Source organism: Lathamus discolor, chromosome Z (assembly GCF_037157495.1).
Source record: "Lathamus discolor isolate bLatDis1 chromosome Z, bLatDis1.hap1, whole genome shotgun sequence".
Taxonomy (NCBI): domain Eukaryota; kingdom Metazoa; phylum Chordata; class Aves; order Psittaciformes; family Psittacidae; genus Lathamus; species Lathamus discolor.
Window position 1 is genome coordinate 2,142,414 of NC_088909.1, and position 15,064 is coordinate 2,157,477.

A 15,064-nucleotide genomic window follows, 5' to 3' on the forward strand; every position below is an offset into this window, starting at 1 on the left:
TGTGGCTGACGGCTGGGCAAGGTTTTAGGGACAAGGACCTAGTTTGTGTGATTTGCTGGTTTCCTGAATATTTGGCTAGCTTGTAAGGCTTTTAAAAAAAGACTTAAAAACCATTGACGAGATGGGTCTTCCCATTCAATCTCAGGAAGAAGGCACGACAGCATCCCCAGCATTTCCTCCCAGAGCAGCAGATATCATGGGCAAACACAACTCAGCTGCATCAGGAGGTACTGAGTCTTCCATGGGGTGCTGGCAGCAGCACAAGCATCTGGTTCCACACGTTTTGCTACTGTCACAGCATGACCCAGGGCAGGAGTTTGTTCACTGTAGCTCTGTGACCCTTATTACTCTGTGTACAAGAAGCAACATTTTGTGGGGACTCCCATCTGAGAACAGAGCAGTGCCCAGCCTGGCCCAGCCCACAGCTCCCAACTCCAACCTTTGCAGCATGGAAAGCTCCACATCACATTCTCTTGCTACTCCTTCCTTTTATCAGCTAATTTCAGCAAAACCAGGAACATGCTCAGACCTCCTACCCATCATCTGCAAACCATCGACTCAATCAACAGTTACATTCTGCTTTGTCAAGGATTTAACTTTGTGGAGAGGCAAAGAGACCAGTACAGTTCTGCCAGCAACATGGTTACATGAACAGTGAAAGCTGTCTCCGTGTTCGTGTTTACAGTTCTTCACTCAACTCCTTTTCCAGAGCACCTGAAAGAAGCAAAACACACATAAACAGCTTTAATTTCAGCCAGAGAGTTTTTTCACAGGCTGAAAGCTGAGACAGTGCCTGCATTGTGCAGGGAATCTGGCAACCAACCATTGCTGAGCGAGAAGTTCAATGTAAGGACAAAGATTTGGAATTGTCTTTTTGAATCCTCAAATAAAACAGGTAAACAAGCTTTGTTAATGCCTCCCTTGTCATCTGAGCAGTTCCACACCTGTGGGACCCATCATTCATCAAGCCAGAGGAGAAAGGGACGAGGGGAGGCAGGCTGGGCCCACGACCTTGCCAGAGGAAGCCCCAGGTGGGGGTGCTCAGCATCAGGAGAGCACAAGGCTCACACCAGCCTGCCTCCATCATGTACATGCTGCCCTTCAAACCAGTCACACAGGCAGAGAGCTGCAGGGAGGATCTGCAGGACCACGGACCAGTAAAACACATGCCTGTGCTGGGCATACTGATGCTGTTCTAAGCTTGTAACTGATGGAGAAGAGGGAAGACTTGGTACGTGGGTTCTGTAAATGCATCTCAAGCTCCTCAAAATGCTTGAGGGAGCTAGTGCGTGTGCAGAAAAGGGACAGCTGTTTGGCAAAGGTTGCATGGGTTTCCACAAGTTATTGGGCAAGACTCTGAACAGCTCTGAGAAGCCCTGGAACAAGACTGAAGGTCTCCCCCAGGCAGTTAATCTGCTGAAAGGAAGCAGCAGAACAGAGCAGCTCTGTAAGAGACAGAAATTTACAGGCGGTATTGGTAACAGTAGTCTGGAATATAAAAATACCATTTTAGATTATAAGATCTATTTTCCATAAACTTACAATGAATGACCCCTTGCTGAGTTTAAGCCCTATGTTAATGTATGACTCTGTGGCCTGTCACCTTTATAATTTATCATGTAGCTAAACAGAATATCCCAGGTCCTTCCTATGGGATTTTCCTTGGCTCAGATTCACACTCTTCTGCTATGCTTTCATTAGGGCAGAATAAACTCAGACTAAACCATGGAAGCATGGAAGGACTTGGAGAGATATCCAAGACCCACTGCAGCAGTGAACTCCAGGTTTCTCTGGCCAGATAATTCACTGTAAGAGATAAAACAATCGATGGCAGTGGAAAAAGTCCCATGGGAAGACATACATCTACAGGGACTGCTGTTGCTCCTGTGCTCAGAGTGAGCACCAAAAGCTAAGCTGCTGCTTGCAGCAACTGCCATGCCCATGGGAGAAGCAGAGGGACTATGTCAGTGCCAGAAGAGCTTTCCATTCCCAGGGACCAAGCAGCTCCTTTGCCTTCTGCTTTGAACAGGTGGAGTGTAATCCCACATCAATAAATTCTTCTACATGAGCTTCAGGGTCACAGTAGTTTCATGGAAGAGGAAGCCACAACCTCCAGGAGGTTTTCACAAACAGGACCCCAGTAGATTGCATCCCTTTTTGCAGCAATTCAAAGAGCTGATCAGCTTTACTGTAACCTTTGTGTCAGAGCAGTGTTGTAGAGCTCCACTGAAGGGTATCAGACACCAGGACACGAGTTCCCTTTATTTAGCAGGTCCTGGAGCCACAGACCAACATGCTGGAAGAGCTGGAAAGATTTGTGCCTCAATGCACAAAGCGTACTTTATATTGTCTCTGCACTGTTAGAGGCCAACCACATCACACACACAAAAACAGTAGAGAGAAATATCCTCGTCTATTCCAAGACAAAACTAGCATTATGTACAAATCCCAAATGGATTTTTTCCCTTTTTCATTTAGGGAGAAAAGACCAGATTTGTCTTCCCCTCCGCCCCCCCCCCCCCCCCCCCATCTGGTGCATATTCACAGTAATAATGAGTTTTGCTTCCAATACATGTGTTGGATCAAGACCTCAGGGAGAAAGGGGAAAAAATCTGCATTTTGAGCAGCCATGTGTCAGTTCCCATTCCTGGCACTGCGACACACAGCACAAAAGCACCCAAACAAACCAGGCTTCAAAGGTGTAAATGGTTTCACAGAACATACTTTTTAAAAGAGACAAGTACAAACATTACAAAATGAACAGAATAGTTTTTAAAATATTTGTATTTGTTTAACCGTTAAAAACGACATGTACAGAAAGAGCTAGCAAAGTTATCAACTTCCTGCTGCTCCAGTTAGTGTTGCCTGCATGCACTGGGATAGTTACTGTGGAACTGGATCTCTGGCCATCTCTTCTGGACAACTTGCAGTTTATGTCTGATGATGCTATGTGAAGGACTGAGGCAATCCACAGGCTCACTAGCAGCTGTCTCATGTCGTCTGGCTTAACAAAAAGGCATTGAAATAAAAATGTTGTCTGTGGTTTACTTCAGAAACCAAGAAAGAGCACGAGAGAGAGCGCACAAGCACGCACACGCGAGGAGATCACACACAAATGAGAGAATACCAGGAAGCTGCACTCGCCCTGCCACCACAGGAGGAAAGTACAGCAGCTCCCAGAGTTAGTACAGGTTGGGATTAGATTGGTCCCATGGATCTCAACAACACTTGACAGACTAAGCTAAAAGCAAGGCAGGAAAGGTTAAGGGGAGCAGAACTCCATGTGTCGCACGTGTGCATTCTCTCTCACACCCTCCTCTTCAGGCTTTCTGAGGTCCCAGCAAGGTCAGTTCAAGAGGTTCTCCCATCCAACATGTAATAGCGATACATTAAACCTAAGACCAGTGCTCCGAAGATGGGGATTAGCCATGTTGACCAGAAACTATAGAGAGAATAAAAACCAAACACACAACAAACCAAAACACACACACATAAAATAGAAGAAAATTGCAAGTTAATAATTCATTCAAAATGTTCATCACTTATTACATGTCTGTTTTCTCCCAGGGAACTCTGTAAACCCATCTCTCATCAGCTAACAGACCAGCCAGAGGGGCTGTGGCTCTCGGGGCTGGGCAGCATTGGCCATCCCCATGCTCAGTGTTCAGCCCAGTGCCTGTGAGAGTCCCCTAAGCCTGCAAGGACTTGGTGCCTTAGAAAACAGCAGCTGAATTGTTGAAGCTTCCAGCCTGGCACATACAGAAACCAATTTGGGTTTTTTTGTTGTTGGTTTGTCTTGTTTTGTTTTTCCTTAAATAAGTCAGACTGTAATTTGTGCTGTACAAACAGCTGAGTTGACTCAAGGATGGAAATTGCTACATCCATCCCACAATAAATCTTCCTCACTCATAAACCAGAGGCCACAGGCTCACCTTCAGCAGCCTTCTTAGCTAAAAGATTCTGCATCAGCTACGAAAGACTAAGGCCCTGTTCTGGCTCTAAGGATTTTCAAATAAACAGGTCTGGTCATGGTGAAGAACCTCAAAAAACATGCACATCACTGCATTGTGTCACCCTGTGGCTTGCAGTGCCCACTGAAATAATCCCTATAGTGCAGAGGGACTTCAGTGCACTAATATCCCCAGGGTTTTTTTCCTGCCCATTAGAGTTAATAATGCAGATTTACAAAGGGAGAGTCCTAACCCCTTGATTTCTTACTCAGTTTTTCTTAAGAGGATACTATACCTTGATTGGCCTGAGGATGTCACACTTGGGTTCTGAAGGAAGAAATAGGGAGTTAAACATGAGCTAATGAGACTACAAGACTAAACATGTGATTACACAGAGTAAAAATAACCCTCCCTTCCTCTCCCAGTCACCCTCTATCACAAGCATGGACGTTTCTGGGGCTGTTTGCCATTGTCTTCACCTCCACATTCTTTCCATCAATCCAATCCAATCCATTCCATTCCAATCCAATCCAATCCAATCCCTCCCACTCAGTCACCAGCTTCACACTGGAACTTGCATCCTCACAATAAAAGGTCTTGCTCATTACCTTGCAAAGCAGCCTGTTCCTTTTAAACACAAGGGACTGTGACCTGCACTCTGATACAGACCATCCTTTCAGTGTGATGCCCTCTCTAAACCCCTGCCCATGTTCCCATTTGCCATCCTGCTCCCTGACCACTGAAGCATACAACCACAGTGTTCTCATCGGCTCTCCATTGCACACAACCTGTTTCCAAACTTCCGCACTCCTCCTTTCATAGAACTCTTGCAAATTTAAATGCTCCTTCCAGTCAGCTGCAATTCTCACTTGGGCTTTCATCAACTCTACAGCCTCGATGGCAATTGCTGCTCTCCAGTTTAAACAATAACTACCAACCAAAAACCACCTTTCGTGTCCATTTTGAACAGAATTATCTCAATTTCCTGAGAGCTTTAGTGCTTCCTTTCTGCTGTCATACATTCAGTGGCTGCTAAACACTTACCTATGGGAGGCTACCGCTTGAGCTGCATCACAAGGATGTACATGTACAGTTTTTTTAGTTTGTTGCTACCATCTATTTATTTTCACATTACTGAGTTCTACCTCTTGCTGCTGTTTTTAAGTTATACTTGGGCCGGCTTTAAAAACAGATGATGTGCACTGGAGAAAGGCCTTAGCAGTACATAACTCACTAGACTTTCTCTTAAGAAGAGAAAAAGTATTTAACTCATATCAAAGGGAGCCACTCAGATTACTCCTTATTTCTAGAAACATTTATGATCCTGCTTATGAAACAGAGTTAAATGAAATAATAAATTTTAAGGTGAATATATGCATAATTATGCAGTCCCATGTTTTAACTAAGTGTACGTTTCATACAGCCTGAATTATTCTATGACTACAGCAAACAAACACTCTCAAGGGCTTCAGCCACTGCTCCCTCTGTTGACAGTTTCCCTCTTGGGTCCTGCTACTCTGCAAGTGGCCCTGCTTCGAACAGTAGCTAATGAAAGTGTTGTTGAAGGCAAAGCTGCGCCAAAGCCAAGCACGAAGAGAAGCCAGCTGCAAGGCGCACATGTTTACCTCTCCTACGGGATTCCGTTTATTACCATTTCCCCCTCCCCATCCATTTCAAAGGCATTTTTGCAACACTGTGCCCTGTTTTAATCCAGGAGTACCTGAGTTTTAAGCAACGCCTATAATTACTAGGGCAGTTAACAGAGAATTCTTGTTTTACAGCCAACCCCACAGTGGCTGTGCCTGTCTGCTGGCTTGAATGTAACAACACCAACAGTTCAGTGGTCAGGACATAGCAAGTGATGCAAAAAAACAGTTTGTGGTTCAAGGTGTGGAAATAACATTGCTGATGTTAGGGGAGAGAGGGCACAAAAAACCCTTCCAATTTCACACCAAGGTGACTGCTGAGTTCGGAACAAAAACAAACGCATAATTTGCTTGGAAGATTTATTCATTACTTCACCTTGTTTAAACAAAAAGCCACAAGCTCCACAGAAAAAAAAAAAAACATAAAAGAGGTGTGTGGCAACTTCTTTGTTTCATTCTATGAGCGTCATTTCCACAGCATTAAATTAAAACAGGAAAGTAAAATACTAACAACTTACCTTGGAACCTTCTTTTTTACGATCGTGCTGTCAAGGGGAAAAAAAAAAGAAGAAAAAAATATAAGGACTGACTTCAAGAGAAACCTGCAGTCTTGACAAGGGAATTGTTCTGTACACAGTCCTCATCAAAGGGGCAATTGCCTGGACTCCGGTTTCAAAGGAGTCATTCCTTCAGCACCCAAAGGCACAGTTGTTGCAGCAGGCAGGAAGCTGGTGTTTGTGCCATGCCCCTGTGATCTCTCACCCTCCTGAACTCTAAATTACAAGGCAAGGCGAACTTATGGTACCACCACTAAAGGAGGAAACCGATTAGATGACATTCTTTAAGTGCCCTTAATTTAATTGTAGTGAGAAATCTGTTTTAAATGGTGGGAAGAGAAGGCTAATTTAGTTTTGTTTCCTCGACAGAGATTGGTTTTCCTCACCAGAATCCTGGGCAACACAGAGACTGCCTAAAACCCTTAACTACTTACTTAATTCACAAGACACATCTTAGTCTATGTGTTTGGTGGGTTACACAAAGGAGAATCACACTTTCACACAGTCCCATCCTGTGTTTGAAAGACGCTGTGAAAGTCAGCTGGTCCTTACCGGGTGGATCTCCCCGATGTAGTACTGCTTGAGCATCTCCCTGGCATCTGAGGAATGCCCGACATCTTCAAAGCTCTCCGTGGCATCTCTACCAGCTTGTTCAAGCAAAACCTCTTCTCCGCCTGGGTGCTGGAAGAGAAGAGTTCAGGTGAGCAAAGGGCTAGATGCAAAAAAGGTACAAGAGTACCTCTGCCTGCCTGCTTTCGTTCCTTCCGTTCATCATGGATGCCTCAAACCAGCATCATCAAGAAAATCTTCCAAAGGCTCAATTGTCTAACCTCTCCTTCAGGAATTTACAGAGAACGATGTGTGCTGCACAGCCTGGAAAACACCTTCCATTATAAAAACCCTTCCAAAGAAACAAATCCCCAATGTACACAGGGAGCATAGCTTTGTCCCCCACAGCAAAGCTATCCTTTCTGTGATTCCATAAGGGATTTGGGCAAGAAAATAACACAGACGAAAGAATATCCTCATGTAGTTCTTCATGCGCTCTGCTGCACAAATCAGACTCCCCTGCTTGCAGGGGAGCCTCTCCTGCATGATATTCGCAAGAACTGTCCTGCGGCATCTTAGTTGCTAGTGAAGCACAAGACAACACTGCTTTCACAAGCACCAGGAAAGGATATTCTGCTTCTTCATATACTTCAGAAAATAATAGTATCTGGCTGACAGTCAAATAAATGGAAAAGAACAGAGAAGTGCATCATGTTTTCTAGTGGCATAAGTGGCTACATCTCTAGTGTAGCACCAACAATACTGCATTCATCCAGTGTACAACCAACCACTCAACAACCACGGAGAGAAAAAAGGTGTCGTGAAAAATGATCAGTTTGACATCACAAACTGATCTCAGATTCAGAAGTTGTAACAACAAAAGTACCAAATCTACAAGGATGCTCCACAACGATACTGATGTTTCTGTGGTGACAGATGGTCACAGAAAACTGACAGACCAAGTGGTATGAACTGACACAGAACCCTGGTGCAATTCTGTTCTCCTTGATGCTTTGGACTCTTGTCTAGCACTGTCAATACCATAAGTCCAGGAACAGGCATGGTAACCACAAACCCAGCAAAGTGCAATGTCTTTACAGTGTGAGTGTGAACAGCTAGTTAAACAATCAGCTAATACAGTTAAACCAATAAAGTCTGGCTTCTGAGTGCACACAGAGGGACTAACCCAGTTTTCTACAGCATCAGGCAACAAGCACTAAATATGCTAACTGAGGTGCTTATAAAAGCACCTGCAGATACTAGGCGATAAAAACTGGCCATCCACTTTAAGCCTTCCAGAAGAACTCCTTGGGGATGTTTAACCAGGAATCTCATTTCAGATGGAAAAATATCAGAACAGAACTTAAACACCTTTGCTTTCCTAATCATCCACCCTAAAAGGGCAGAAAAAACCCTGCACTAATAGGGAACATTAAGTGGATATTGGCTTTTGGTGGCATCGAGTCTTTGCACATAGAAGAGACAAGAAAGGTAAAGTTTACTCCTCTTTGGGTCTGAAGCCTTTCTATGCGCTTGCTAAATCCACAGTGACAAAAAAAAAGAATTAATTATTTACGCACATCTGTCTTTTGCTGTAATCCCCAGACCAAAAGACTTCAGACCATTCTGGCATATCATCTTTCTGAAAGGACTCTCTAGTCTAGACAGCCACAACTGCAGCCAGACAATTCTTACCTTGTCATACCTGAGCTAAAGTAAACCCAGACTATTTATACAGAAAGTCATTTACACTGCCACAAAACTTCTCAAAGGTACAGTTTCTGCAGGAAAACATGAAAACTGGAAATGTTGCAACTGCGGGAGAGGAGAAAGGAGGGATGGGGAAGTACTTCCAGAGGAAACAATGGCTGAAAAATGTCTGTTTCTTTTCAGAAACAGATGAAAGCAAATCAGAACAAGAGAGGTGGGCCCAAGGGCCAGTGCTCAGAAGTCTTCCTTAACAACAGCAATAGAAGTGGAACCTCCTTGTCACTGGAGCCTTCAGCACACACAATAAAGTACACATTGACAGCAACATTAATAGTCTTGAAGCACCAGTTCTGGAAGGGTATGACCAACGCTGCTGAGCAAAGAAAACATTTCTACAGGGAGAACCCTGTCATTTAGGAGTGAAAACACAGCAGCCATCACCAGGTTAAGAGGCCTTGGCCCAGGCAGCACAGAAGCGAGGCTGGCCTGCTCCTGCCACAGTCAGGAGACCTGGTGGGGAGGAAACCCAAGACTTCCTCGTGCTCTGCAGCACTCACAGCTACAAAACATGCTCTCAAAAGCACCATTTCAGTGTGACATTCCAATTGAGCTCTCCAAACTGGGTCCAGAGAACAGCAGAGTAGGGAGTTGTGCAGCCCCATATTCATACCAAGCTCACTTTCTTAAATGTTACTGACACCCTTAAGATGGCCCTTAAGTTTGCCCTTGATGACTCACTTCCTAATTAGCAACTCGTATAGTCCATCTCCAGTGTTCAGCCAGCAGGCTGTATTTATTAATGAGATCTCAGAAGATGCTTTATCTGTGTAGCCTTTAGAAGGGATATGGAGCAAGCCAAAAGCAGCAGCAAGCCAGAACCGAGGCACACAGCAAAGGCCTGTGAGAGCACAACACAAACTCGCTGCAGAAGGCGAGAGCCGAGAGCCAAGAGCCAAGAGCCAGCCACCTTTCCGCAAACTCCCAAGTGCCCATCTGCATATGTCTGCCTGGCAACTGCTGCTACAGACCCACTGCAGACTACAAATGAACTCAGAAGCAAAGCTAAGCTCTACGACTAATTAGATTGCTGGATCAGGTAAGACACAAGATCATCAGATTGAGGAGCTTTCATTCCTAGCCCTCAGTATTAAGAGAAATAAGCCAGGAAAGGAGGAGTATCACTGTGCAGTAATAAGGTGCCAGTACGATACAAGACAGAAAACAAGGACAAGCAGCCACCTAGACATCAGTGGTGTTCATCAGTCACACATCCTTCAAAGCTTGTTTTAAAATGTGGAACACGTTCCCCCAAAAATATCTCTGCAAAGCTCGAGTAAGTCAGCATGAGCAAAAACAGATCTCTGACATTCCTCCTTCTCCCTTACAGAGTTCTGGTTTCAGATACACCGGAGTACGCAAGACACAAATGCAGGACAAAGAAAGGTATTCAAACTTGCTGCCCCTGTTGTGAAAGCAACCATCTGATAAGTCCCTCCACTTCCATCTAAGTGATATGCTCTGTTAGAACCATATAATTTTAATGAGAAGCTGTCAGTAGTAGAGTATTTCCTTCATTTGAAACACAGTTTGAAGAACATTATATTCGAAGCCAACTGACCAATGTGGTTAGAGTTGTTACAACCCAGGCTCATGCCACTTGGAAACAAGTTCAAATAGATTTCTAGCCACACTCCTTACGGGTATCAGAAGCAACAGCACATGCCAAGACACAAAGCTGTGGTGGCTGCTGTGTCTTGTGGACTCAGGCAACAGACAAAAAGCCATACACTGAAGAAACACGTTACCTCCAGACTCTTTTAGTACTGCGTAAAAATGGAGATAAACCATGCCCTCTATCACTAGAATGCTTGTGAAATTAAGTCTATTACGATTGTGAAGGGGGGGGGTGTGTGTGTGTGAGCAGACCAGACCTCAAAGCACCTGTCAGGGAGGCAGACCTGCCTTCCTCCGCTTCCTGACTCATCATTCACACCTACCTGAGCAGCCAGCCCATTCTACTCTAGCCATAGCCATAGCCTACCCTTGCTTTTCTACACTACTGCAATGAGGAGTAATATTCTGGTAGTCCAGCCACCTTGATTTGGGAGAAAATTATACAGTTGCCACACGCTGTCTCAGAATGCACTTACAGGCATTCTGAAGCACAGGAGATTGCAGCCTCTCAGAAGCTCCTATGAAATATCAGTTGCTTTCTTTGCACATTGCCTGCATTTTGTTCACCTCAGACTTCAGCAGAATTTTGCTCTGTGGTGTCTTAATTGCTACTCCTATTACGTAGAAAATAACAAAGTAAATTGGAAGTTTAAAGTGATCTATGCTTCAAACAACATATGGACTGTGAGTTGGCTAGCTAATGGCTGACCTGGTGTACCTAGTTTGCAGGAACCATGAAGCAGAATTGAACAATCTCTTAGCAGTGAGGCTTCTTCAGGATTACACAAGCACTCTGAGGTAACGCTCTGATGGATATTCAGCAATCCTGTTCAAATAATCTGTGACCAAAGGCCAGAAAAGGCAACAGTTAGACACAGCTTCAGTGACTACACAGGACGAAGGGGAAACACTACCCACTGAAAGCCTGATAGTTGCAGCTACAGCAATCAAAGCTCTAAAGCAGAACAGTTTATCAGACAACTTCAACTTTTAAACAAGACAGACATCCCTGGTTCCAATCAGTTGCACATTGTTCCCCGTCACTCAACTGATTGCAGTGGAGTAAGAGATATAAAGCGCATTTTTGTGAATAAATTAGGCCTTGATCTACACTTAGAAGTCTCACTACATCAGCAAGGGGCATACATAGCAGACTGGTGTGTCAGCCACACTGGCACAGTTACAACAGTCACCTAGTTCTTCGTTTCCTAGTCCGAGTAGATGTTTTTCACGTTTGAAAAAGACACAAATGTGATAGCTTGGAAAGGACAACATGAAGTATCATCTAAAGGTAAAGTTCAGGGCACTGATACGCCTGGTTTGCAGGGGGGGAGCAAAGTGTCTTTCTGGACTTATTTATAATACTGAAGGTGTCTCAGGGAGCATGTCCCAGATGCAACAGAGAACACTGAGATGAAGACTGACCACCACGCAGTGTCCCTGCTGTGAAAGACATCATCATTCACACCAGGGTTAGTATCTCAGAAACAACTTTCTAATCCTGAAGTCTGAAAAGCAGTAAGTAGCAACCATATCTGGAATACAGAGGCAAGTGTAAGACAAGGCAGATGGTTTCTGCAAGTACTGTCCCAACCTCCAGCTGGTTTTGGCTCTTCCTAAACCCACAGTGCTTTGCTATTCAGAAACCAGCAATGATTGCTTTTCCACATTTTCGCCTAGTCTTCCCCATAATCTACTTAACCTTCTTGCATCCACAACAACCTTTGGCAAGGAGTTCCACTGGTCTGCTCCCTGTTTCATGAAGAAACACCATTTGTTTGTTCTGGACCTGGCTCCAGCTTCTTTGATGTCCCCTGGTTCTTGTCCTAGACTTCTAGTTGCAGGCAAACACGGAAGATTTAGAAACCTAGTGGAGTAACAAGCCTTCTTCAGAACACACCCACCGCTCTGGCAGTTTGACTTGCTCAGCAGAGGGAGCTGGGCTCACAGCTTTGTGCTCCACTGCACCCACCCAAATTCTCAGGAATTTGAGAGATGCCAGATGACAGGTTTGGCCTAGTGCAGGGGAGCCCAAACACTGGCGGGGGGGTGGAGGGGTGGGTTGTGCGTGCATGTAGGAGGAAGCAGTCAGCTGCTTAAAAAACCCTCGCGTACCATCTGGAAAACTTCTGGTCTTGTGAACTAACCTGGAACAGGAATCAGAGTACCTTAATTCTGCTCATAGCTCCACCACTTCAGAGCTTCCTGAGTTAAGTGTCACACTCAAAATGATTGTCTTCTCTTTCCCTCCCCAAGAATAAGCTGTCTACAGTACAGTTTGCATCGTGTTGTAGATGTGCGTGACTAAATGTGCAACTGGTCCCTCACCTCAGCTGGACCTATGGGCTCTCAGGTAAAACCAACAGCTGAGCATCAGCTGGTAATTCTTCACATCACTGCTGCTCTGTAGCTCCAAAGCGCCATGCTTCCACCAAGCACCATCCCACTGTCCCACAGGCCTTTCTTTGCACCATACTGGGGGCCTCAAGTCTCTTGAGTATCAAAGACCCAAGAGGAGCAGCTGCCTTTCAGCTCCTGGACCTGACACAGAGGCCTGTGTAAAGAGTGATGGAGTACCAAGAGCAGACACTGGTGAGCAGACAAGAGAGTAGCCAGGATCAATTTATGGTCCTTTGGAAGCAAGATTTTGTTGTTGTTGTTGTTATAAAAGCTATAAACAGTGCAGAACTGGCTATGGCAAAGGCCAGTTCAAGCCACTGTAGTGAAAGAGAGCTCCCTGATCTGGCCACTGAGATACCTTAGAGGGTTTCTTAAAATAAATGCTGGGGTAAGACTGAAAGCACAAGTCAGATCCTGAATGAAGTATTATGATGCTGGACCCAAAGAACAAAACAGATAGTCTCCAACTTTGTAATAAAATACCAAAACCTACAGAGAAAGCCACTCCCTTCAGGTGTCAGTCCACTGAAAAAAGCAGCCAGGTTATCATTCCCTCCTACTCCGGTAAGCCTCTACACCTCACCAAGGTAGCTTTGCCATTATATGTTACGACTACATAGCAGACGTGCTTTAATCATACATGCCTGGAGGAAAATAGTAGTTTAGTGTAGACAAGCAAACCAACAAGCAGCAACATGTGCATTTTCAATTGGTTGCTCTGCTTTTAAAGCCAATTGAGACTAACTTTTGTACATTACCCTGTAGACGCTACAAAGGGTTTGGTGGTATTTTAAGCTGGGTTGAAAGTTTTTGCCATTTCTTCCCACTCTGTTTTCATCTCCAAATGCTAACAATACAATCTCAGCCTTTCCAAAACCAGAAGGCAAAAGCATCAAGTCCGGAAGCAATGTTTGTCCACAGAGCCAAGAGGACTGGAGATCAGGCAGCAGAGACTGCATCAGTTCCAAGCTATCCATGCACGCGGTCCCTGCGGGAAGGCAGTGCTGCAGCAGGTGCTCACCTACTGAATCACCATTACTTTCTCCTTCAAGTTATGGGGTGTCCCTGGAGATGTCATATTTAAACTACTGATCCGGTTTACCCCGGAGCACAGCTTGCGGAGAGCTGCACCTCGCAGGTGAGGCGTGCCCCAGCAGTGCCATGGGGAGCAGAAGGTGACTCAAAGGAGTCCAAGCACGACCCCTCGGCCCTTGCCAGCACGACCCGCCGTCCCTCTCCGGTTTATGGCAGGTACCTTGAGCAGGGGCAGGCTCTGTCCTGCGCCCACGCGGAGAGCAGCCCTGCGGGGTCACTGCTCCCGGGACCCTCCTTCGGCCAGGGCTGGGCCCCACAGCCTGCGGCCGCAGCGCTGCCCCACGGACAGCGGAGCCCGTCCCGCCCCGGGTTCCCTACCCCCGGGTCACCCCTCCCGCACCCCCGGCCCTCTCCCCCCCCCCCAGACGCCAACCCCAGGATCTCCCCCCTGCCGCCGGCGCTCTCCGCCCTCAGCGCCCGCCGGTCCCGACGCCCCGCGGCCTGCCCCGGAGGGAACGGGCCGTGCCCCGTGCCTGCCCGGCCTCACCTCCTCCAGAAAGCGCGTGACATCGTAGACGCGCCCGTGGATAACGAACCAGGCCTCGCGGCTGGAGTTCCGCTTCCCCACCTCCTCCAGCGTGAACACGGGCCCGGCCTCCGCGCGGGCTGCGGCCTCCGCGGGCTCCCCGGACTCCATGCTGGTTGCGGGCGGCTTCGCGAAATGACGGCTTTGGCTCACGGCAGCCGCCGTAGCGGTAGCACCGCCCACACACACACACCCCGACCGCCCCCTACAGCTGCAGGCCCAGTCCGCGGGCCAATGAGGAGCGGGTGCTGGCTGCAGGCGGGGGCGGCGCGCTGAGCGGTCCGGCGGGGCGGGGCGGGGCGGGGCGGGGCGGGGCGGGGCGGGGCGGGGCGGGGCGGGGCGGGGCGGGGCGGGGCGGGGCGGGGCGGGGCGGGGCGGGGCGGGACCGGACCGTGCGGGACGGGACGGAAGGGAACGGAACGGAACGGACGGGACCGGACCGGACCGGGAAGGGACCGGACCATGCGGGACGGGACGGGAACGGAACGGAACGGAACGGAACGGAAGGGACCGGACCGGGAAGGGAAGGGAACGGACCGGACCGGACCGGACCGGACCGGGAAGGGAAGGGAACGGAAGGGAAGGGACCGGACCGGACCGGACCGTGCGGGACGGGACGGGAACGGAACGGAAGGGACCGGACCGGACCGGACTGGACCGGACCGTGCGGCACGGGACGGGAAGGGAAGGGACTGGACCGTGCGGGAAGGGACGGGATGGGACGGGACGGGACGGGGCCGCGCCGCGCCTCGCCTCGCCTCAGGCAGCGCGCTACGAGGGGCCCCGGCCCCCTTAGCTCAGCCCGGCGCCCCTCAGCCCCTCCTGGCCCCCCCTCAGCCCATCCCGGCCTCGTCTCTTCTCGTGCCTCCGGCGCCAGCGGAGAGCGAGTTGCGCGTACCAGCCCCTGGTGGTAGTCCCTGTGAGGGGCTGCCCGCGGCCGGGGTGCAGCCACCTTCC

The 15,064-nt window shown here is 47.8% G+C and overlaps 1 protein-coding gene across 1 annotated transcript; it reads right to left on the reverse strand.

The window, feature by feature from the left end:
• Nucleotides 1-2,766: 2,766 nt before the first annotated feature.
• Nucleotides 2,767-14,305, reverse strand: LOC136005582 (cytochrome b5). The gene is made up of 5 exons (XM_065663181.1): nt 14,069-14,305; nt 6,706-6,834; nt 6,115-6,141; nt 4,246-4,277; nt 2,767-3,442 (listed from the first exon to the last, which is right to left on the reverse strand). Exons 1-5 carry the CDS (start codon nt 14,216-14,218, stop codon nt 3,352-3,354), a joined length of 429 nt encoding a protein of 142 aa, XP_065519253.1. The 5' UTR covers nt 14,219-14,305; the 3' UTR covers nt 2,767-3,351.
• Between the last annotated feature and the right edge of the window lie 759 nt (nt 14,306-15,064).

Coding starts and splice junctions, on each gene's coding strand:
- LOC136005582 (XM_065663181.1), bottom strand. CDS start 14,218: ATGGAGTCCGGGGAGCCCGCGGAGGCCGCAGCCCGCGCGGAGGCCGGG. Junction 6,142..6,705: donor ACATCGGGGAGATCCACCCG/GTAAGGACCAGC, acceptor TCCCCTTGACAG/CACGATCGTAAAAAAGAAGG. Junction 3,443..4,245: donor ACATCCTCAGGCCAATCAAG/GTATAGTATCCT, acceptor TTCTCTCTATAG/TTTCTGGTCAACATGGCTAA.